The sequence below is a fragment of the Myotis myotis genome, unplaced genomic scaffold (genome assembly GCF_014108235.1).
Source record: "Myotis myotis isolate mMyoMyo1 unplaced genomic scaffold, mMyoMyo1.p scaffold_m19_p_1, whole genome shotgun sequence".
Classification (NCBI taxonomy): Eukaryota; Metazoa; Chordata; class Mammalia; order Chiroptera; family Vespertilionidae; genus Myotis; species Myotis myotis.
In genome coordinates this window covers 54,605,577-54,629,052 of record NW_023416313.1, presented here as the reverse complement: position 1 = coordinate 54,629,052, position 23,476 = coordinate 54,605,577, and the positions used below count along the sequence as shown (strand labels likewise).

Genomic DNA, 23,476 nt, shown 5'->3' with positions numbered 1-23,476 from the left:
TGTTTGGTAAAACTCCCCTGTGAAGCCGTCTGGTCCTGGGCTTTTGTTTGCTGGAAGCTTTTTGATGACTGCTTCAATTTCTTCCATAGTTATTGGCCTGTTGAGATTTTTAGATTCTTCCTGATTGAGTTTTGGAATGTTGTATTTTTCTAGGAATTTGTCCAGTTCCTCCAGGTTGTCTAGTTTGTTGGAGTAGAGCTGTCCATAGTATTTTTTAACAATCATTTGTATTTCTGTGGGGTTTGTTGTTATTTCGCCTCTATCGTTTCTGATTTTGTTTATTTGGGTCCTCTCTCTTTGCTTCTTGGTGAGTCTGGCTAGAGGTTTGTCAATCTTGTTTATCCTTTCAAAGAACCAGCTCTTGGTTTCATTGATTTTCTGTATTGTTTTTTTGGTCTCTATGTCATTTATTTCTGCTCTAATCTTTATTATCTCCTTCCTTCTGCTCACTCTGGGGTTTTCTTGTTGCTCTCTTTCTTATTCTTTGAGTTGTAGAGTTAGATGATTTACTACCATTTTTTCTTGTTTTTTGAGATAGGCCTGTAGAGCTATAAACTTCCCTCTCAGGACTGCTTTCATTGTGTCCCATAGGTTTTGGATTGTTGTGTTTTCATTGTCATTAGTTTCCAGGATGTTTCGAATTTCTTCTTTGATTTCATTGGTAACCCAATCAATATTTAATAGCATGCTATTCAGCTTCCAGGTGTTTGAGTGTTTTGGGTTGTTTTTATTGTAGTTTATTTCTAATATTATGCCATCGTGGTCTGCGAAGACGCTTTTTATGATTTCAATCTTCTTGAATTTGGGGATACTTTGCTTGTGACCCAATATATGGTCTATTTTTGAATATGTCTTATGAGCATTTGAGTAGAATGTATATTCCCTGGCTTTGGGGTGAAGTGTTCTGAAGATGTCTATTAAGTCCATCTGATCTAATGAGTCATTTAGGATTGCTGTATCTTTGCTGATTGTTTGTCTAGAGGGCTTATCCAGTGTTGTCAGTGGTGTATTAAAGTCCCCTACTATGATTGTATTGTTGTCGATCTCTCCTTTGATATCTTCCAGGAGTTTTTTTTATGAATTTGGGTGCTCCTGCATTGGGTGCATATATGTTTACCAGGGTTATATCTTCTTGTTGTATTGATCCCTTTAGTATTATGAAGTGGCCTTCCTTATCTCTTGTTATGGCCTTCACTTTGAGGTCTATTTTGTCCGATATAAGTATTGCTACCCCAGCTTTCTTTTCCTTTCCATTTGCCTGAAAGGTATTTTTCCATCCTTTCACTTTCAGTCTGTGTGAGTCCCTTCTAATGAGGTGGGTTTCTTGTAGACAGCAGATGTATGGGTCATGTTTTTTTATCCATTCAGCCACTCGATGTCTTTTGTTTGGAGCATTTAGTCCGTTTACGTTTAAAGTTATTATTGAAAGGTACTTGTTTGTAGCCATTTCTTTTTTTGTGTGGCTGTTTTCTTTCTGAGCTTTTTATTTCTTCTTTTTATACCAGTCCCTTTAGCATTCCTTGCATTGCTGGCTTGGTGGTGATAAACTCCCTTAGCCTTTTTTTGTCTGTGAAGCTTCTTATTTCCCCTTCAAGTTTGAATGATAGCCTTGCTGGATAGAGTATTCTTGGATTCAGTCCTTTGCTTTGCATCACTTTGTAAATTTCTGTCCATTCTTTTCTGGCCTGATGTGTTTCTGTTGAGAAATCATTTGACTATCTAATGGGAGATCCCTTTTATGTAACTTTCCGTCTCTCTCTTGCAGCCTGTAAGATTCTCTCTTTGTCCTGAACATTTGCCATGGTAATTATGATGTGTCTTGGTGTGGGTCTTTTCGGGTTCACCTTGTTTGGGACTCTCTGGGCTTGTGTGACTTTTTTCTTCCCCACCTCAGGGAAGTTTTCTGATATTATTTCTTCTAATAGGTTTTCTAATCCTTGTTCATCCTTCTGTTGTTCTGGCACTCCTATTATTCGTATGTTGTTTCATTTCATGTTGTCCCAAAGCTCCCTTAGGCTCTCCTCCTGTCTTTTCATTTTTTTCTTCAATTGCAGTACATTTTGGGTGTGTTTTGCTTCCTTGTCTTCTAATTCACTAATTCGGTCCTCCGCTTCTCCTACTCTACTGTTGATACTTTCAATGGAGTTTTTCATTGCAGCTATATCACTCTTCATTTCTTCTTGGGTCTTACTTAAGTTGTTGATTTTTTCATCTGTTTCTTCTAGCTTCTTCCATATGTTATCGATTTTTTCATCTGTTTCTTCTTGCTTCTTGCAGAGGTTGTCGATTTTTTCCTCCATCCAGTTTATGCACTCTAGGACCCTTATTCTGAATTCTTTTTCTGTCATGTTGCATGCCTCTGTATTACTTAGCTGCTTTTCTGGAGAGTCCTCCTTCTCTTTCCTTTGGGGGTTTCTTTGTCTACCCATGTTTGATCTCACTGACATATCTAGACGTTGAGTCGTTCAGTGGTTGCTCCCTTGGTGGCAGTGACTCCTTGGTCTGTGGTTGCTCTTCGGGCGGTTGCGGTAGCAGCTGCTCTTCAGTTGGCAGCAGCTCCTCTGGTGGGTGCTGTTCACAGCTGTGGTGGCTCTTCTGGCTGGTGGGGCAAGGTTTCACGTACAGCTGCTGTTCCTCAGCAGAGGGTGTGGTGCTCAGGAGGTTGCTGTTGCTTGGATCTGCTGCGTTGATTTAAAGGCACAAAATACAACACAGCAAGGCACCACGTACCAGGCACTATATACAAATATATTCACGATATTAATAACCCCAAATAAAGGTGACCACCTGAATTAAGAGAATTAGGGGATAAGGAAGAAGGAAGAGAAAAAGATAAAAGAGAAAAAAGAAAAGAAAAGTAGGGACCAAAAAAAGGAGTGCAAAAATGAAATTGGGAAAAAGGAGGGGGGAAAATAAAAGCGAGAAAAGAAAAGAAAAAAAAAAAAAGAGCGAAAAGAGAGAATGAAGTGGAAGAGGGGAAGAGACTTTTTTATATGAGGAGAATACTCCTATAGAACAGCCATTAATCCCAACAAATTCCAGCAACAGCTCCCTGGAGATGAATGCAAACTAGAAACACCCAATAATATAACGATGAAAATAGAATGGAGAACACTAATCCCAAAATAAAATAAAGAGAAAATAAAATGGCACTTTAAAAAAAAATGGTAAAATGGTAGCAGTAATAATACTGGTTAAAAATAAGAAGGTAGTAATTAAAAGGGTAAAATCAGGTGATGGAAAAGAGAAGAAAAAAAAAGAAGAAAAGAAAAAAAAAGGAAAAAAAAGAAAAAAAAGAAAAAAAAATTGGTTTCTTAGTTAAAAGGTGAAAAGAAAAAAAAAAAATTGCAGTAGTGAAGGTCCTTCGGTTCTTCTATTCTTCAGTGTGGCTCGCCTTAGACCTGCCAGGTATTCAGGAGAGTGTTGAGTTTCCCTGCGATACACTGTTCCTCTGTGTGTAAACCACAGTCCTTATTTTAAAGCAGGCGGCATTTGTTTCCCAGACTGCCTTATTTTGTGTTTAGCAAAGAGTCAGTTTGTGGGTCAGCCTCTGGGTGGCAGTGTTCTGGGGTTGGCCTCTGAGGCTATAGGGCCTCTCTGTCCAGTGGAAGTTCACTGCCCAGAGCTGGCTGCGTAATAGTTAGTTACTGGCGCTGTGTTGTTGCTGGGATTGAAAATCCCTCTATAGGCCAGACCCTGTTAACTCCCAGGGACTGATCAGGTTATTTTAATCCTTGATCTCATACAGGGTGGAATCTGGGTGTGGCTGTGCTCCTTGCCTGGGGGCTGGGGGGAGGAGTCTCACTCTCCGGAGAGAATGGCTGCCCCAGTCCTGGGCTCAGGGGTGTCTCAGCACTCAATTCGCTGCCACCTCTCCCGGCCCCCCTTCTCTCCTCAGTCCCTCCCCAGATTCCACTCCTCCGCACACTCTCCCTCTCTTCAGCACAGGTGAGTGTCTGTATCCGAAATGTCCCATGAACAGGATTCAGTAAAAACAAACAAACAAACGCCGGCCGCGGAAACGGGAAAGGCTTGGTTTCTGTAAGCTTCTTCTCTTACCGGGACTGCATGGTCTGGTCAGCTCTTCAGGCTGCCCCCTTTAGGCTCAGTCCTCTGTGATCACAGAACCCAGCTCTCAATTCCCCCGGCGGCGCCAGGAATCCCGCGGTTCTCCTTTCCCCCGGCCAGGGGCTGTGCCTGTCCCAAGGGACGCGGCTGTCTGCCACGCGGTCTCCCTCTGACTCTCTGGGCTCAGAGGTCTGGCAAACTTTCCTGCCCAAATCCCTGGTTTTTTTTACCTTTCCAGGGGAGTTCTGCTCTTCCCGGCTGCAAACCGTCTCACCAGCTGAGCAATTTCGCCAATTCGGGGTGGATGTTACTAGTTTCAGCTGCTCACTCCATTTGCTCCGGGACACGACCTGGGACGCGTCTGCCTATACCGCCGCCATCTTCCGTCTCTCCTCAATTTTGCATTTTTAATGTGGACACAGGAGACTCCCCTCAGCTCTCACCCAGAGCCTGTGTGTTCTTGGTTTGCACACAAACTAAACAAGCTGTCTGCTTTTCAGTCCCCTCGTAGATTAAGAGAAACAAGGTAGAAAGGGACAGAGAAGCTACTGCAGGTGGGAACACTGACAAATAGAAGTGACAGCTTGCCCTGGCTGGTTTGGCTCAGTGGATAGAGCATCGGTCTGCGGACCAAAGGGTCCCGGGTTTGATTCCGGTCAAGGGCACATGCCGGGGTTGTGGGCTTGATCCCCAGTGGGGAACGTGCAGGAGGCAGCCAATCAATGATTCTCTCTCATCTCTGATGTATCTGTCTCTCTCTCCCTCTCCATTCCTCTCTGAAATCAATATATATATAAAAGAAGTGACAGCTTATCAGCACACCTGAAAAGAAGGGAGGAGTCAGTGAGATTTAATAAGTAAATATGAGGGGAGCATTTTGCAGTGTACACCTATCAAATGATAACAATGTGCACCTGAAACTTACATAATGCTATAGATCAATTTTACCTCAATGTTAAAAAAGTAAATATTGAAATTCAGTCAGGACCAAGAGCTCTTCCCACTTCGGCAGACACTGTGGGCAAAACATAGGAGTGCCCACTGATGTTTCCAAACTCACGCTCATTGTTTCAGACACCCGTTGGGCACTACTGCAGACTGTCCAGGCCTCCTTTGTCCTGGGACTTTGGCCACTTGTTCTGCACATCTCTCTCTGCACTCCAGCTGGCTGTGGGTAGGTTTATTCTTTAAAAATTTTTTTTATTGATTTTTAGAGAGAGAGGAAGGGAGATAGAAACATCGATGAGAGAAACATCGATTGGCTGTCTCCCGCACGCCCCCAAGTGGGGATCAAGTCCATAACCAGGGGATGTGCCCTGGCCGGGAATCGAACCGGTGACCTGCACTGTGTGTGCCTCCAGCCTTTGGGCATCTCTGTTAACACTGGAGCCCGTGACACCTCTCAGCACCCATGTGCACAACCCAGAGTTTGGGGGGAGGCAATGAAGGGGAGAGCCGGTAGCTGCATCTCCCATCCTCCTCCTGGAGGGAATGTTCTGAAGTGTAATTATTCATGTGCCTCCTGGAAGATGGTGCCACTAGGTTTAGTATCAAGCAGTGGCCAGCTCAGTAACACACTCTCCTGTTGGCCCTCACACCGTCCTGCCTCCCATTTTGTTTCCCTGGATGGAGCTGCCTTTATAAAATGGTGGCATAGAAGCTTTTTCCTTAAGCCCTGCCTTCCGAGAAACCCAGGCTATGAACCCATCACCGTCAAGTTTTGTTCCATGAACTCTAATTAAGAAGACAGAAATATGAGCAATGATTTCCACATACAATTTTTTTTAATGTGGAGTCATCAAACATGTATACGCTCGCCGGCAGTAAAGCTTGGTTCTCTAAAATGCTTGTCTGCAGCACACTTGCACTGAAGGGATGTTGAATAATGCAGTAACCACAGCCGAGAGGAGATTGATCAGGGTAGGCTCTCTGGGGGAAATCAATTTTGAGATGAGTTTTGGAGGTCTGGGGACCTTTGGAGGGGGTGCAGCTTGAACCCCTGCACTTGAAAGCATGTGTTGTGCACAAGGGTCATGCCTTTCACATGCAAGAGAAGACACCCTGTGATATCAACCTGTTCGTTTTTTCCCTCAACAAGAAAAATTTTCCACCTACCTAGTCAATTCAACTAGAGCAGTTGATATTGATCAAGAAGGTGCTTTAAATGACCCCATTGGCTGCTTTCCTGCACAGAGACTGGCTGCTGGTGAGTAGCCTCTCATTGATAAGAGTTTGGGAATTAAACCTGCTCTCTTGCATGGGGTGGAGGTTTGTACTCTGTCAGTTGGTGAATGTCCTTTCAGCACAAGATGCACATATATGTAAGTGAGAATGACCAGGGGTGTGTGTGAGTCGGGCACACATGTCCACACACATGCCTATGTAGTATCACTGTAATTCCTTTAAAAACTTTACTGCCAAAAGAGTAGGATGGCCGATCTTAGTTTTAAAATGACCCACTCTTTAAATTGAATTCATTTTTTTTACTTAAATCTTAGGCCAGATCCTAAAGTAAACAGAGAAAATCAAAGTTAACAATAACACCAAAGAAAAAGTGAATTACCTTCCAAATGTATTGGGCTTTCATTCTTTTGGGAATTGAATAGCTCTTTGAGAATTTAATGAAAGCTATGGACTTTGAACTCCAGAAAAATGGGAATACACAAAAGAGTTTGCATACAATTTCATGGGTCTCAGATTTTTTAAAATGTTGTTTTCTCCTGCAATGTTAGTTTATTTTGGATAGCAAGGATTGCTGGGGTCCAGCCCCAGCGGGTCCAGGGGTCCCCAAAGGTGTGGACGGAGTCGGCGAAGAAGGAATGACATGGAGACACTGTTCAGTTGATCAGCAGCCTAGCCAGGATCTCCAGCCAGGATCTCCAGCCAAGTTCTGGTCTGGATCTCCAGAGAGGTTCTGCTTCAGATCTCCAGCCAGGTTCTGTGTCCATGTTCTCTTGCTAGGTTCTCCAGCCAGGTTCAGTCCAGGTTCTCCAGCCAGGTTCAGTCACCAGGTTCTAGTCAGGTTCTCTTGCCCATTTCTGTAGTCAGGTTCAGTCCAGGATCTTTTGCCATGTTCTCTCCAGCGAAGTTCTTCTGTCTCTAGTTCTGTGTAGGTTCTGTGCCTAGGTTCTGTCTCTCTTGGTTCCGTATACTAAGTTCTGTGTCTTGCTGTCTTATTACATCTGTATTTATACCAGTTGATTCAATCCTATCAATCTCTATTACAAAGGTTAGGGCGTTTCTTATCTCCATTCCAGGGAGTAAAGATTATGTAGCTTAAGCATGATTGTTCGTAAAGTGATTAATTACCCACCTGGCACTAGTTAAGAGGTTTTATTCCCTCCCTAACTTCAGGGGAAAATCCCTACCTGAGGAAACAACCTTTCTCAGAGACCTTGGTTAAAACACATAGTGCCAAGAAGGTGAGCAAACATATTAAGAACAGTATGCCATATATGCCAGGTCCCTTGAAACAGCAAGCATGGACCGGCTCCCGGCAAAGGATGACAGTGGAAAGCAGTTTTAAGAGTGAAAGAAACGGGAAATGCAGCAACTTTGTTTTCAAAATTATTTTATAAATGATTTTGATTGTTATTGTTCAGAGCAGTTAATAACTGAATCAGGGAGAAAGAGAGGGGTGTCAGATGGGGGAGGGGTGTAGAAGGAGGAAGGACAGAGATAGACAATCCTAGTGAGAGACCTAGGATGACATCAGTCTAATCAACTTTAATTTCTGTTGAGAGGCTCTAAGCATCAGTTACGAGGGTTAACTGACCTAAATGGTTTTGCCAAAGACAGATGGATCCTCAACCTCAGTTCCTTCTAGTGCAGTGGTTCTCAACCTTCCTAATGCCGCGACCCCTTAATACAGTTCCTCATGTTGTGGTGACCCCCAATTTCATTGATACAAATTGAGCATAATTAAAGCATAGTGATTAATCACAAAAATAATATGTAATTATATATGCGTTTTCCGATGGTCTTAGGCAACCCCTGTGAAAGGGTCGTTCGACCCCCAAAGGGGTCGCGACCCACAGGTTGAAAACCGCTGTTCTGGTGCATGCCAACAATTCAACTGCTTACCGTGCACTTACTGTGCTAACCGGCAGTTTGTGTTCAAGGAACTGTAAGTTGGATCAAGACAAATCCCACCCTCAAAGAACTTGCCATCCCCTTACTCTGATGGAATCAAAGCTTTGAAAGAGTAAAAAGACCTTTTAACCTTTCTTATCCGGGCTTAGTCATCAGCATGCTGAGGTATTTTCTATAAGCACTTCATTGTTAATGAGGTAGAAATAATGCTCTTTGTGTTGAAATTCTGAAATGACTGTGTTTATCCTTGAATTGCTGCTTAGTGAATCAATGCAAGATGTTTGTATGAAGACAAATTAAATGCAAGTGGATGGATGCCACTAATCTGCACATGCAGACCTTGAAAGCAAATAAAGTTGAAGTTGGAGAGAAAATTAAAATGTCTTTTTCCCACTGCATTGCAAGCTTCCGAAGGAGGTGCTTTCGTGGAGTGGAGCAGCCGTTTGCTGTCTCCTTCCTCTGTGGCGGAGGAGAAACATCCAGAAGCTGAGGATTCTGCATCTAGATGGTCCAGTTAAAAGATTTCCTTCTATGGGAATGCTTATTATAAAATAGCACAGGGGAAGTCATGTCAAGACTATTCCAGGGTCTAAGACCAATCTGGAGTAATTAAGAGTTTCAGAAAATACTTCAAAGGCAGCAATCATGAACGCTTTCACTTAAAGACACCACAACACCAGAGAGGTTAACCAAGAGCACAGCAGCAAAGCCTGTTTCAACTTAAACCATTCAAAGAGTTGGAAAGATTTTCAGAAAATTCAAAAGAGCTACCCCCTCAATGGACTATCTTCATCTCTGCATCCGCATAAATCACATACTCCACCTCCTTGGGGGCAGTACCGGAGGGGACAGAGGAATGGGGAAAGAATGTTCCCTGCATTTACAAGTTGCCCGGATGTCATCATCTGTCCTCTAAATAAATGTTTATAGTAAGCATCCAGATGATTTTTCCTGGTCCCCGCCAGGATGGGGGGAAGGAATGAATTGTAGGGAAAATTAATTTCTGGCTAGACTTTAAATGATAGCACAAAAACAAACATGTTTAATCAAGATGCCGGTGACAGCTCACACTCATAATTGCGATACATTTGTGCGGCTGTGATTTCTCTCCCATTGTGGTGTTTGCTTCTCTTCACATTTCCTCAGGCGGGTCCCCCCCGCCTTGGAAATCAGCAGGTCATTTCCCCTTCCTTCATGCTCTGATAGATTTCACACTCAACACTCACACACTACCGGCTCTGGACTGCTGTGCTTAGGGTTAGTCAAGCAACAGGAAATGCTTACTGACAGAGAACAGCAATTTCTTTTTCATCTGAGGAAGAAACTAGAGTTTTAGGATGCATATCACACTCAGCCCTTTTAAAAAATATATATGAAATCCCAAATCCTTTCTTTTCCATAGAACAAATATTTGGTCTCCAGGCTATTTTTAATGTTTCAGTTCTCTTGGTCATGACCTGGTTTATAGAAATGAGGATAGTCCTCAAATCATTGAAGTTGAAAGGTTTGAGCCCATATCTATAATAGTGTCCTATGGCCAAAGCTACTTGGATTGGGGCAGTGTGGTATGTGATGGCATTTGAATACATGAAAATGGACTCAGTCTTAAGCTAAATGCTGCAAAACGCTTTGGTAGGGTGTTGGAATGTTGGTATGATGAGGTGGTGGGTGTGGACAGGTTCCCACTGGTTGCGGACCTGTTCACACAAGCTGTCACCCTGCAGCTACAGAAAGCTGCTTTCAAGTTACCTATAGAGTGAGCTTGAGTGCTTTGGCTTTTGTGTTTTTGGCTCAATGTGGGTCTCTGGTTTCACAGCTGTGCAGGAGCGCTATTCCCCCTTGGTCGTTCTGGGATTCAAACCCTCTTTTCTCTAGTCCTTACCCTGTTTTGTGTGTCCCTGAATGATTTGAGGAGTCTTCTCCGTACCCAGAGTGTGCGTGTTTCCAGAGAGACAGAGAGGAAGCCACTCACATTCCAAACCAAGACTAAACCTGTTAGAGTGGCTCTTCATCTTAAATATTGCCAAAATTTTAGCTATATTTGGCATCTGAGAATGACCTAGATTATGTTCAGAAATCATTCTTTGAAACTAGAGGTGGGAAGCCTCAGGCTTCCGGATGAGCAAGAAAATCTTTAGTAAAGTTGTTGGCTTCGCATTGCAATCCTGCATTGGCGTCAATTCAAGAGATAGCATCCAAGAAAGAGCCAAAAAGTAGGCTGTGCACTACTGTATGGTTTGTGTTTTGTTTAAATCTTGGCATTTTTTTCTTTATATTCTTTGCTCTACTGAAGTCACTGCAGTGTTTTTATTTTCCTGAGAAGCTGAGAATCCTTAATCTTTTTTTTAACCCAAGTATCATTCATTTAATCATTCTGCAACTATTTAGGAGTGCCTATAGTGAGAAAGTCTCTGCTAGACGCTGGAGAGTCTGGCTTTTAGCTGGACTCAGCTGGCCGAGCTGTACATCCATGTCCCAGGTCAGGTTACCCCAGAAGCTGGCTCTCAGATAGATATTACAATGTAGAAACTTGACCTGGAAGAACAGAAAAAGGATTGGGCAAGGGAAGAAGCTGGACTGGATCAGTCTCATTGGAGGCCCCATCCAACCCTACAGCGGACACTGATGACTGTTCAGAGTCATGTGGAATTGGGACAATAGGACTAAGTCTAGGCAAAGGACTAGGGCGTGACCTCTAGCAGAGGCAACTCCTCCAATACTGAGCGGTCTGCAGGGCACATCATAGCGTCCACTACATTATACTAGGACACTTTCAACTTGTCCACAGAAGACCTTGACTCAACTGGCTTGTCTCAGAGTAAGACATCAGGGACAAAGCAGATCTAGAATTGGTTAGGTCAGCACCTCCACGGCATATTCAAGGACCTTTCCATCTTGATGCTCTGATAACCCAAGGGGTGGGCTTTGTATCTTGGCTTTCTTTTCGTCACGGTTACCAGAGGGCTGTGGCAGGTCTGGGCGTCACTGTGAAAAAGGAGATGCCACCTCTACCCTGTGCTCTTTCTAGTGTTGAGGAAACTATTCCCTCATCTTTCTCTTTTTATTATGGTGGAATATATACAACATAATATTTATAATTTTAACCATTCACAAATACACAAGTCTGTGGCATTAAGTACATTCACAGTATTTTATAACCATCACCACTCTATACCCAAAACTTTGTCATCATTCCCAACAAAAAAAACCTCTGTATCCATTAAACAATAATTTCCCTTTCCCTCTAGCTCCTAATAACCTCTATTCTATTTTCTGTCTCTATGAATTGGCCTACTATAGGTACCTCCTGTAAGTGGAATCCTAACAATACTTGTCCTTCTGTGTCTGGTTTATTTCACTAAGCATGTTTCCCAGGTCAATCTATGTTGTGGCATATGTCAAAACTTCATTCTTTTTTATGGCTGAATAATATTCCATTGGATGTATATACGTCATTTTCTTTATCCATTCATCTATTGATGGACACTTGGGTTGTTTTGCCTTTTGGCTATTATGAATAACTAGAGGGTGGGGTCCCTTGGCCTGGCCTGTGGGGATCGGGCCAAAACTGGCTCTCCAACATCCCCCGTGGGGTCCCGGATTGCGAGAGGGCAGTTCTCAGGTGAAGGCACCGCAGCTTGGCAGCTCCTGCGTTGAGCGTCTGCCCCCTGGTGGTCATTGCACGTCATAGCTACTGGTCGGATGGTCACTTGGGCTTTTATATATAGAGATGGTTCTGTGAACATTGGTGTGGTGTACAAATATCTGTTCAAGTCTCTGCTTTTCATTCTTTTGAATACCCAGAGGTGGGATTGCTGGATCATGTGGTATTTGGTGTTCACCTTTCAAGAAAGTGCCACACTGTTTTCTGCAGCAGCTGCTCCATTTTACATTCCCACCAGCCATGCACGGGGTTCCAGTTTCTCTACATCTTCACCAATGTTTATTTCCCCTTTTAAAAATTGTAGCCATCCTTTCTCTCATAGCTTTATGGCCACCATGACCAATTCCTGAATTAATTATTGGTTAAGTGAATGAGATCACCATGATTGTCTCAAATCAGTCAGGACTCATGCCCTGTGTAGTGTTCATTTCCCTGAAGGACATGTTACAAGGAGGACAGATGCATATCTGAACAAAGTCAGTGCATTCCAGCAAGAAAGAAAGGACGTGGGTGGATTATAGGGAGGCTACCATTAATGTCGGCCATGGAGAAGCGTTAAAAGTGTCAGTGCCCCGACCAGACATCCGGATTCAATTGGATTCAGTTGGTCTGTAGTGAGTGCCCATCCTCAGTCATTTTTAAATGTTTGCCCAGTTGATTCTAACGTGCGGTCAGGGTTGAGATCCATGATGGAGCAGGTGAGATGGCCCCATGCCAGCAAGTATGAATACCGAGAGTTGAGAAGTACAAGCTGTAGGAACAGTGTGCTGGGCACCTTGCCTGGTCCAAGGAGGCCAAGGAAATGCTCCAAGAGTAGGTGACGTTTACTGATATTTGGAAAAGGCAGGTCAGCCAGACTGGGGAAGTGTCATAGACCAGGGGACTCCTGATCCAGGGTCTTTGTACTTGTGGTGCCCTCTGCTTGGAATCCTCTACCCCATTTATCCATAGGATTAACTTCTCACTTCCTTCAAGTCTTTCCTCAAAAGCTCTGGTGTCACTAGGCCTTCCCTGGACACCCTACCCTTACTTCATATTCTCCTCTGCTTTATTTTTATCTTAGTATTTACCACTAACATGCTGCATTTATTGTTCATTTTATTAGCTGTTTTTCCTACCAGAAAATATGTATAAAAACAACTTCCCCACCAGAATACCCTCACTCCTTAAAGGCAGGGACTTTTGTCTGTTTTGTTTATTTTATATCCCCAGTGCTAAGACAGTACCTGGCGCATAGTAGGCACTCCACCCATTTATTGGCACTGCTTTTTACAGTGGAGAAATCTGAGGCTCAGTGAGATTACATAATTTACTCAACATCACACAGCTAGGAAGTGGCGGAGTTGGGTAGTTACTACAGGGTGGAGCAAAAGCATGCTTACCGTTGTGTGTATACGAAACACAGAGTTAATTCTTGTATTATTATTTATTAATTATTGTATTAGTTTTTCCTTAACTGTAAACCTACTTTTGCCCCACCCTGTATTCTATGATGCTTTACGACATGAAAGTACCATTTAGCAAAAGGACAGAGCAATATCACTGGCCCCTCTCCAGCCTCCCTCCCGCCCACCAGTTGAGGAAAAATCTTTTACATGAGGAAGGGTTTGGTGTGGGAGGCTTTGTGGCACTGCCCTGTGGAGCCTTGACGAGGGCGTTCAGATCTGAGTGTTTTTAAGCAAGGATGGTGTGTAGCCATCTCAGCACTTGTTTCGGGGCAGGAAGGCCAGTGACTGTATGACATGCAGAGCAGCTGCTCGAGGGGCACGGCAGGCAGCAGGAAGGAAGAGAGGCTGCATGTGTTTGAAATACTTGGGGAGGATTTTAACAGCTGTCACTGGCAATCCCACCCAGACTCGCCTAAACATTCCTTCCTGTTCCATCCGTTACAGTGAACACATAAAGAGGAACCCTAGCAGAATACAGGAAGAGCAATCAGAGAACAACCCTATAATTAGATCCGCCAAAGCTTTGTTAGAATGAGGGCAGTGATTTTTAAAGAGCGTCTTTTTTTGAGGAAGAGGAAATTGGGTGGACGGTGGCTGTGCCAGGAGGTGAAACCCAGGCCTTTCCTCCCCCGGCTTGGGAAGCCACACGGCTGGCGCTGTCCCTGCACCGGGACCAGCCCCCTGGGGGAGCGGAGTTTCTGGAAGCAGAGCCCAGGCAGCAGGTGGCTTTCCTAAACAGTTCAGAGGGAGGAGGCAGGGCCAGGGCAGGAGTGGAGGGGGATTCCATAGGGCCAGGCAGAGTGAGGGCCTGGCACCTCCCGAAGCCAAGGGGGCCCCGACACACTTAGGCTGGTGCCCAGCACAGAGCCAGTCCTCAATATGTTTTCTTTTCAAGAACAAAACGAGGGGCTGAGACAATGGCTCAGAGCAGGACTGGGAGAGGCTCTTTTCAAAGGTCCTGGTGGTAACCCAAAGAGTAGAGGAAGGGATAGAGCCACTTAGGCTGCAAAATGCCTTCTGTTGGCAACGTCCAGCTGCTTGCTCTCCTCCTCAGAGGTGCAGACAAGGAGCTGCTGCAGCAGCAGTCTTGGGCTCTGGGCATGTCTTCCATGTTCTCTTCAGAGCACCTGCCTGTGCACATGCTCACCACCAGTTCCAGGCCCCTGACAGGTGCCTGCACGCTTCACCCAGATCCCTCCTCAGCTGATGCCCTCACCCTCCAGCTGCTGTCCTTTCTGAGAGTGGCCCTTGCCCACATGGAATTCTGGGAATGGCCCTTGCCCCTCCCAGGAGCACCCTGAGACCAGTGGCTGCAGGTTACAGGACACCTTCCAGTTTGAAACAACTCTACAGGGTCATCCAGCCCAGTGCTAGGACAGTACCTGGCACATAGGAGGTACTGGACCTGGAGAAACTCACTGTGGGTGAGCGTCCCCAGTCATGCCTTCCAATCCTTCCCCACGGGTGTCTCTGGAGAGCACTCCCCAAAAGCCTCTGCCTGTGACTGTGGGGAGCCCACTCCTGGGCCCCAGCCCTTTGTTGTTTGTTGTCTTTGCCTCCTCAACCACAGCCACTTATCTGACCTCCCAGAAAACCTCTTTCTAGCCCAATGACTAGAAAGCAGGTGCTGATGGGTTAATATGCTGTCCAATAAAGTTATTGTGGGAGCCGATACTTATGTGAAGCTAGCAATCTACAAAACATGCTTGCATATATGATTTCATTTCCAAAGCAGAATAGTACGATGATCTCCAAAGTGAGTCTGTCCGGATTTGAATCTTGGTCCTACTACTTATTAGTCTTGTGACCTTGGGCTACATAACCTTTCTATTGCTCTACTTCCCATCTGTCAATGGCATAGTAGTGGTCCATTCCTCCTAGGGTTTTTGTTAGGATGAAATGAGTCAGTACTCGTAAGGTCTCAGAATAGTCATGATACTCAGTAAGCACATAGTGTATGTTAGTTATTAGTATTTGATCCTCATAAGAACTCTGTGAGATATTATGATTAGTAACTGGGTTAGGCATCTCTTGTACCCCGCCTTGGACTCTTCCAGCCCACTTTTCCACTCCAGTCCTCGCTAAAGCCACCTGCTGGCGCAGGTACAATCCAATAGCACCTTGCTCAGCTGTTCTTCTTCTTCTTCTCCTCCTCTTCTTCCTCCTTTGCTTCCTCCTCCTCCTCCTCCCCCTCCTGCTTTTCTTTTGGAGTGGCTTAAAATTTTATTTTAAAAAGTGGGGTGGAAAAAAAGTATATGAATGAGAATCTGCATATTTTTTGTTCCTATTTATTCTCCACATGCATCTACTGTGATAAATTGTAGCCAACAGCTCCTTTTTTAATGAACAGACTCTGAGGAGGAAAGAAAACCTCAAACCAGGCACCTTACAAAAAGCTCTCCTTTTCTTTCTGGTTTTGGGGAAAGAGCTTCTAACTTACTAATAGCTAATAAAGGTTAGCCTTGAATGAAAAATTCAATAGGTGTGAGACTTAACCTCTGTGGAGTGCAGCTGTCCCTTCTGGGGATCCTGGGGACCACTGAGAGCTGGCACCCTGACGAGGCTGCAGTGATCCGCTGTGTGCTAGTCCTTCTTGCAGGAGAGCAGATCTTAGGATCTCCTTACACTCTACTGCCTAGTAATAGCAGCGCATCACATACACATCATTCATTCCCTAATGCAGATGATGGCACACGCATCTGCTCAAGACACTTGGAAAGAGAGTGCTAGAAGAGAAAGCAAAAAAGAGCCTGCTTGGGGAATGTGTGAATCCATGGTTGACAGCGGTTCACCATGTGTGTTCCCGCAATCTTGCAGCTCCTGGCTGCTTCTCTGTACTGCTTATTTCTTACTTCCTGCCACCTCCACCTGAGGGGCCTGTGGAACACATTCAGCCATTCTGACCCAAGCAAATGTGGAAGCGTGATGGAGCTAATACCCCCGTGTGGCATCCCTGTAGTCCCTTCTTTTTTGCCCCCTCAAGGTCCAACTTCATTGCCCAGAGCAGCGGGCACCCCAGGCTTGGCTTCCCTCCTTCCCTGTCTCATTCTTCCCAGTTGCCCACTCCTGTGTATGAGCTCGGAACCCATAATATCTCCCCTGCACAAGCCCCACCTCATGTCCTGTGTTATGGGAACCATCTAATTGCACAAGAGGAGCGTGAAAGAATAAAAAGAGGCCCACTCAATATCCAGAATCAGATCTTGACGCAAGTCAAAGCCTCCCACCTGCCGAATCTCATGCCTTCACACCTCCCAGTTGATACATGTGTATCTTAACGGAGGCTTGGAAGCTTGATTAGCCAATGGGAGGCCAGGGAGGAAACAGCTATGAACAGGTGGCTCTGGACACTTTCCTGTCACAGCCCCTCTCCTGTCCCCACATAGAGCTGGTCCTACGTGGCCAGAGCACGATGCACAGTGGTTCCCCTTGACGGGAGCCTGGACCGGGGATTGTGCTGAATTTGTCTTTATTTCACCAGCACTTGGGCCTGGCATACAGTAGGTGCTCAGTAACTGTTTGCTGGATACACAGGTTCAGAAATCAAACTATTGATGGTTTCTGTTTAATGATTGCTTTTTATGTGCCCATGCCTGTTCCTATTTAGTGTTTATTTTTTATGCTGGTTTGGAATGTGAAGTTTAATGGACAGAGAACATCCTGGGGAGAGGGTTGTTTCCGTTTTTACCAAGCTAAGTTAGCACAGAATCATGTGTCTGAGAATTATTCCAGATATACTGAATACTTCTTGAAATTATTCCAGAAAACCTAATTATTGATGAAAGAAATAGCTAGGAGCTGTCAAAGTGGTGGCTTATAGACAAATGTAGCCCTAAGACAAATGGGTTTTGCCAGCACAATGTTTATCATTTTATATTGAAATTCCCTTGAAATAGGCTACAGGCCCTACCACTCCCTATAGCATCCTACCTGTCCTAATTCTCAAATCTGTGTTACCTGCATAGACCTTGTAGGTACATGGGTTTGTGGTCCCTGCACAGAGTGACACACAGCAGGGTATTCCGTATACAGAAAGAGTGGAAGCTGCTGACCAGCACAATTCCTGACTTGTCCAATAGCTTACTCAGCCCATTGATAGCATAATGCCGTGCCTTCCAGGTACTACAAGATCTCCGTGGTGCTCATGTGCTTTGTGGTCCCCACACTGGTGCCCTGGTACATCTGGGGAGAGAGTCTGTGGAATTCCTACTTTCTGGCCTCCATCCTTCGCTATGCCATCTCACTCAACGTCACCTGGCTGGTCAACAGTGCCGCCCACATGTATGGAAACCGGCCCTACGACAAGCACATCAGCCCCCGGCAGAACCCGCTGGTCACACTGGGCGCCATTGGTGAGTAGGGTGTGAGAGCCAATGGGGAGAAAGACAGCTCGATTTTCTTGGCATCTCCTGGTTTTGCGGAATCTGTAAAGAGAGGCAGTGGAGTGGAATGGAATGAACTTGGGCCTTGATGTTAGAATCCTGGCTCATGGACAAGTTACTTAATCTCTGATTTATGGTCTTCTGACCTGTGAAATGGGAATAGCAATGCCTTCTTGATAGGGATGTCGCAAGGATAAAGTAAGATACTTTTTTATGTAAATTGCTTGGTACAGTACCTGGCACATAGCAGTGATCAGTAATTAGTAGGGATTTGTTTTGCCGTGGAAATTTACTTATGGGAGGGTAGCAGTTGAATTCTCTCTCCAACTGCCTGGACCACTCTAGCCTCAGCTGTCCATTTGGCTGATCATAAAAAAACAGGCTTCAGATAAGGAGATGGGAAGAAATGAGACTGTGGCATCTCTGGGCACCACAAAAACGGTTAAGAGTGAGGCTTCGGGAGTCCAACACGTTTGGTAGAGTCCTGGGTCCTTCACACACTGTCTGGGCAAGTTATCTGGTTCCTCCACACCTCATGTTCTCCTCTGTAAAGCGGGAATAATGGTAGCACTTACCTCCTCCTGGGGTTGTTGGGGGGTTAGATAAATTAATACATAGCGTTTGCAGCAGGACTTGCACAAAATAAGCCTCTAGTGATGTTGTTTTTATTACTCACCATATGGTCTTGAGCAACTGACTTGTCCCTTCTGTGCATTTACATCCTCCTTTTAAAATGGGGATGATCGTCGCTTGGAGGTGTGAGGGTTACAGGAGTTCATTCTCATTAGAGTGCTTCGCACCGTGGCTGGCACCCGGCAAGGGGCTGATAAGTGTAGAAGCAGTCGGGCTTCTTGGTGAGCTGAGCCTTGAGCACAGAGCTCAAACCCAGGGGGAGAAGTCCCTGCCGTGGAATAGGGGTGATCTCCGTGGAATAGGGGTGGTCTCCGCATCACTCAGCAGCGAGCTCCCACCGCCACTTTGCTAGGGTTTTCCATTTAAGACCCCGGGGATCTTTTGTTGACAAGAGCATATCTAAGGTGGAATGACACCAGATTTAGCTATGGGATGATGGATAAGCAGAGAGAAAGGTGCCCTGGGAAGCTGGAGGAAGAGTTTCCTGTCCCTCCTATTGCTTTCTCCTCCTGTCACCCTCCATCTTCTAGAAGGACTCTGACGAGGGGAGCCGCGTCCAGCGTTGACCCTGAGAGTGGACGTGGGTGGGGACAAGAGAGACTGTTACCATTTTACATAGAGAAGGAGGCCCAAGAAACCCACGGAAAATGGCCACGGCACACGCTGTGAAGAGCTGGGCACTGGTTTTATGTTTACCCAGGTCCACACGGAGCTCCCAGTCCTTGGAAGGCTCTTGTTACACCCAGCTGTACAGGCCACTGACTGTTTCTGAAAATACGGGGGCAGGGGGAGGTGCTAAACTTCTCTATACCATACTCTAGACCAGGAAAAAAACTAAAAATGACCAAGGTGGAGGGGCAGAGCAGAGAAGACCACAGGAAGAAAGTTGCAGACTACAGATCAGTCCGTCTGCTGCACTCATTGTAGAGCAGAATCCTTCAAATGTGGTCAACAGAAGAACTATGTGATGACCGATAGCCACTTAAGTAGTGATGGAAGAATCGTGCAGTTCTTTAAATAGTAAAAAACAGTGACTATATAACCCAGCAACTCCATTCCTCGATTTATACCTAAGAGGAATGAAAACATACGTGCACACAAAAAGTTGTATATGAATGCTGATAGCAACATTATTCATAATTGCTAAAAAATGGAAATAATCCAAATGTCCATCAACTGATGAATGGATAAATACAACTGCATAAATACAGTGGCACGATAAGTGGTATATTCATATAAAAGGAAATGAAATGCTGATACCTGCCACACCTTGAAAACATGATGCTAAGTGAAGAAACCAGTCTCAGAGGATTACATAATACGATTTCATTTATGTGAAATGTTCAAAATAGGCAAATCTATAGAAATTGTATCAGTCAGGGTTCTCCAGAGAAACAGAAACTCTTTCTGTGTGTGCGTGCGCGTAATGTTCCTCATAATAAATTTCCCTATATATAGACACAGTAGGATGTGTACGTAAACATAGATATATCCTATTGTTTCTGTATATAGATAGAAAGATCAATTGATTTATCATGATTTAGCTCATGCTATTATGGAGGCTGAGAAGCCAGGATCTGCCATCTGCAAGCTGGAGACCCAGGGAAGCCAGTGATGTAATTAAATCATGGAGCTAAGAACCAAGAGAGCCAATCGTGTAAATTCCAGCCCGAGGGCAGGAGAAGATGAGATAGATGCCCCAGTTCAACCAGAGAGTCAGGAAAAAAGGGGCAAATTCCTCCTTCCATTTGTTCTATTCAGGCCCTTAATGGATTGGATGAAACACACCCACACTGGGGAAAGTGATCTACTTTACTGAGTCCATTGATACCAATGTTAATCTCATCCAGAAATACTTTCATAGACACATCCAGATTAATGTTTAATAGGTAACCCTTGGCCTCGTCAGGTTGACAGAATTAACCATCACAGCCCTGGCTGGTTGCTGAGTGGTTAGAGCATTGGCCCTCAGGCCAAAGGGTCGCAGGTTCGATTCCCAGTCAAGGTTCATACCTCAGTTGCAGGTTCCCCAGCCCTGGTAGGAGGCAACCAATCGATGTGTCTCTCTCATGTTGATGTTTCTCTGTCTCTCTCCCCCTTCTCCCTCCTTTCCATTCTCTCTAGAAATCAATGGGGGGAAAATGTCCTCAGGTGAGGATTAAAAAAAAAATTAGAATTAACCATTACACAGACAGAAAGTAAGGCTGGGAGGTGTGAAGGATGGTTGGGAGATGACAGCTCTGGGGTTTAGCCAATGAAAATATTACAATTCATTATGATGATGGATGCACAGTCTGAGCATTCTAAAAACCATGAAATCTTATACTTTAAACAGGTGAATTGTATAGTGAGTTATATCTCAATAAAGTTGTTTTTTAAAAATCAAATGAACGAAGCTCTGAAAGAATCTCCCACCCCTCCTGAAAATACTTTAACAAAAAGGAGGAAAAGCTGCTATTCACTGGGAGGGATAGACTACTATATAGACAGATTTCATATATTTAACGATCCAACCCTTGATTTACTTACCTATTGGAACAATTCTCATTTATTTCTCCCAGGCTCTCCCAAGGTCTCACTCTAATCACCCCAGTCCACAGAGGCTGTTTTCCTTTTATGAACATACTAGAGGCCCGGTGCATGAAATTTGTGCACAGGGGGTGGGGGTGGGGGTGGGGTGTCCCACAGTCCAGCCTGCACCCTCTCACAAGCCAGGACTGCTGGCTCCCAACCGCTCTCCTGCCTGCCAGCCTGATCAATGCCTAACTGCTCCCCTGCCAGGCTGGTCACCCCCAACTGCCCTCCCTTGCAGGCCTGATCACCCCCAACTGCCCTCCCCTGCTGGCCATCTTTGACCACATGGGGGCGGCCATCTTGTGTGTTGGAGTGATGGTCAATTTGCATATTACTCTTTATTATATAGGATATCAAAATGATGGTCTGTTACCAGCCTCTCAGCACTTAGCTTAAGAAGTACAGCTCTGAAGTCATGGTAGCGTGTCTCCATTCATAGAGGAAATTATCTAGGGACTTTATGCTGATAACTTTGTTGTTCTTTTGTTTACATTGAGTTGTTGTAGCCAACTAAGTAAAGCTTCCTAAGGGCAGGAACCAAGTCCTTTGCTCTCTAAAGAGCCTGCCACAGTGCCTGGCACATGGTAGATCCTCAGTAGATGAGTGATTAAAATATCCGTGCAGAGAGGTGGCGAATGGTTTATTTCAATGCTCCTTTCTCTCCCAGGCGAAGGCTTCCACAATTACCATCACACCTTTCCCTTTGACTATTCTGCGAGTGAATTTGGCTTAAATTTCAACCCGACCACCTGGTTCATTGACATCATGTGCTGGCTGGGGCTGGCCACTGACCGCAAAAGGGCAACCAAGCCGATGATCGAGGCCCGGAAAGCCAGGACTGGCGATGGCAGCGCTTGAACCCGGAGCTGCCGTCCAACCTGCCCGCCGCTGACACTTTGGTTCATGCCTTCTGTTTCTATAGTTCTCTTGCTCATTGGTTCATGGGAGGGGGCGGAGGGTGGGAGGGAGTGGAATCCATGTGGTTGGGAGATTTTTCATTTGTCTCAAAGTCAAGATACAACTTTCAATGAAAAAAAATGTGTAAGTCAGTGTAACGATGATTTAACCTTAGATCTTGGACATGTGATTTAATCGCTGTAGCTACATATCAAACATACATGGTCTTGTGCTAGTACCTAGTGTTAACCCTGACAGGATGAAGGAAGATAATATTCTTTCCGTGTGATTCAGGAGAGCATTTTCTTTTCTGCCAGTTACCCCAGCATTATTTTTAAACACACTATCTGAAGGAACAGAGAAGCAAGGTGGCAGACAAAGGAGGGGGTCTAAGTAGTAACTAAAGAACGTTTCTGTTTTGTAATTATTGTGTGTTTTTGTTGTTTAACTTCGAGAATTGAACATTTTTTAAAAAGGAGGCTACACGAAGTGGCTCTCCTATTATTTTTGCCCTATTTACGGCTTGTTAATGCTCTACTGTCTCTGCTCCCCGAGGTCTGCTCGTGGCCCAGCTAGTTCTGTGTCCCGAGCTGTATGGCCAGCCGACCCTATAAATCAGTGGCTGGTTGGATGTTTGATTTCGCTCTCTTTGCTATCGTCATCTTAAAAGTATGTAACTCGACGTGCCAGACACCAAATGAAGCTCAAATGAAGCTCTCATTTCAGTGTTTAGATGCCTAATTTATATCCAATTGTTCCCAGCCACTGATGCATGTACTTTGGCTGCTTCAGTAATATGCTAAAGAAGCATATTAATTTTCCACACCAGGCCATCAGATTTTACTAACTGACAGTTATCTAGAACTCAGTGTCTACTAATGTTTCACCTGCATGCGGCCTTCATTGGTTTTGCAGCAAAATATAAAGTGATCATTATGTATCTTCTGGATTTAAACATTTTCGTGTGTTAAGTTGCCTTGTAAAGAGCATGTTGAATTAATGGGACAGTGTGCCCTTTGTGTTAGATGTTAGAGCAAAAGAAAGGCTTATAGTGTTGGCGTTGGAGCCCTTCAAAGACAGCTCGTTTTAGGGATGATGTAGGATTTAAAATTAAAATTTTAAAGTTTTGAAAAAGAAGCGATGCCAATAGGAGATTGTCATAATGAAGTTCTTCATCCAGCAGGTGTTTAACAGTGTTACTTTGCCATTAAAAAATGTATAAACTATGAGTGATTTACAATAAATGAGTGTGAATTTGTTGGTGTTCTTGACTAGATACTTAAGTGTTGTTTAGGGAATGTTCTCTCAAGGGTGCCCGATGCTGACCGCATGGTTCACATTTGATTTGGGCTCTGGGATAACAGCAGCCCCTGAGACAGGGCCTCTCCTGTCCCATTGGCCTTGGGCACAACCAGAGGGAAAGTCAGCAGGTTACGCTTGGAATAGTTATTTAGAATCTTCTCACTAAAGGACATGCCCCAGTTAGTGCAAATAAATCCAGAACCTCACTCCTCTGACCTGGGTGCCAGGTCTCCATCTGTAGCAGTAGCATGAATAAGATAAGGATGGAGGTGATTTTGATGAAAAAGTGGACCAAGGTTATATCACTTCGGAGTTCTCCATATTAACCTTACCTGTAGGTCTCAGCAGCATCGAAGAGAAGAAAGTAGCCCAGGAGGCATCAGTTTAAAGTGCGGGAATGTCCTGTTTTTAGTCTC

At 44.7% G+C, this 23,476-nt stretch overlaps 1 protein-coding gene across 1 annotated transcript in view; it reads left to right on the top strand.

Moving 5' to 3' along the window:
- Positions 1-23,053, top strand: part of SCD5 (stearoyl-CoA desaturase 5) — a 150,626-nt gene extending 127,573 nt beyond the window's left edge. Inside the window, exons 4-5 of the mRNA XM_036337755.1 lie at positions 17,392-17,624; positions 21,529-23,053. Of these exons, the coding sequence (XP_036193648.1) occupies positions 17,392-17,624; positions 21,529-21,719 (424 nt within the window). The 3' untranslated portion in view covers positions 21,720-23,053. The remainder of the gene's footprint in view (positions 1-17,391; positions 17,625-21,528) is intronic.
- The last annotated feature ends 423 nt before the right edge of the window (positions 23,054-23,476 follow it).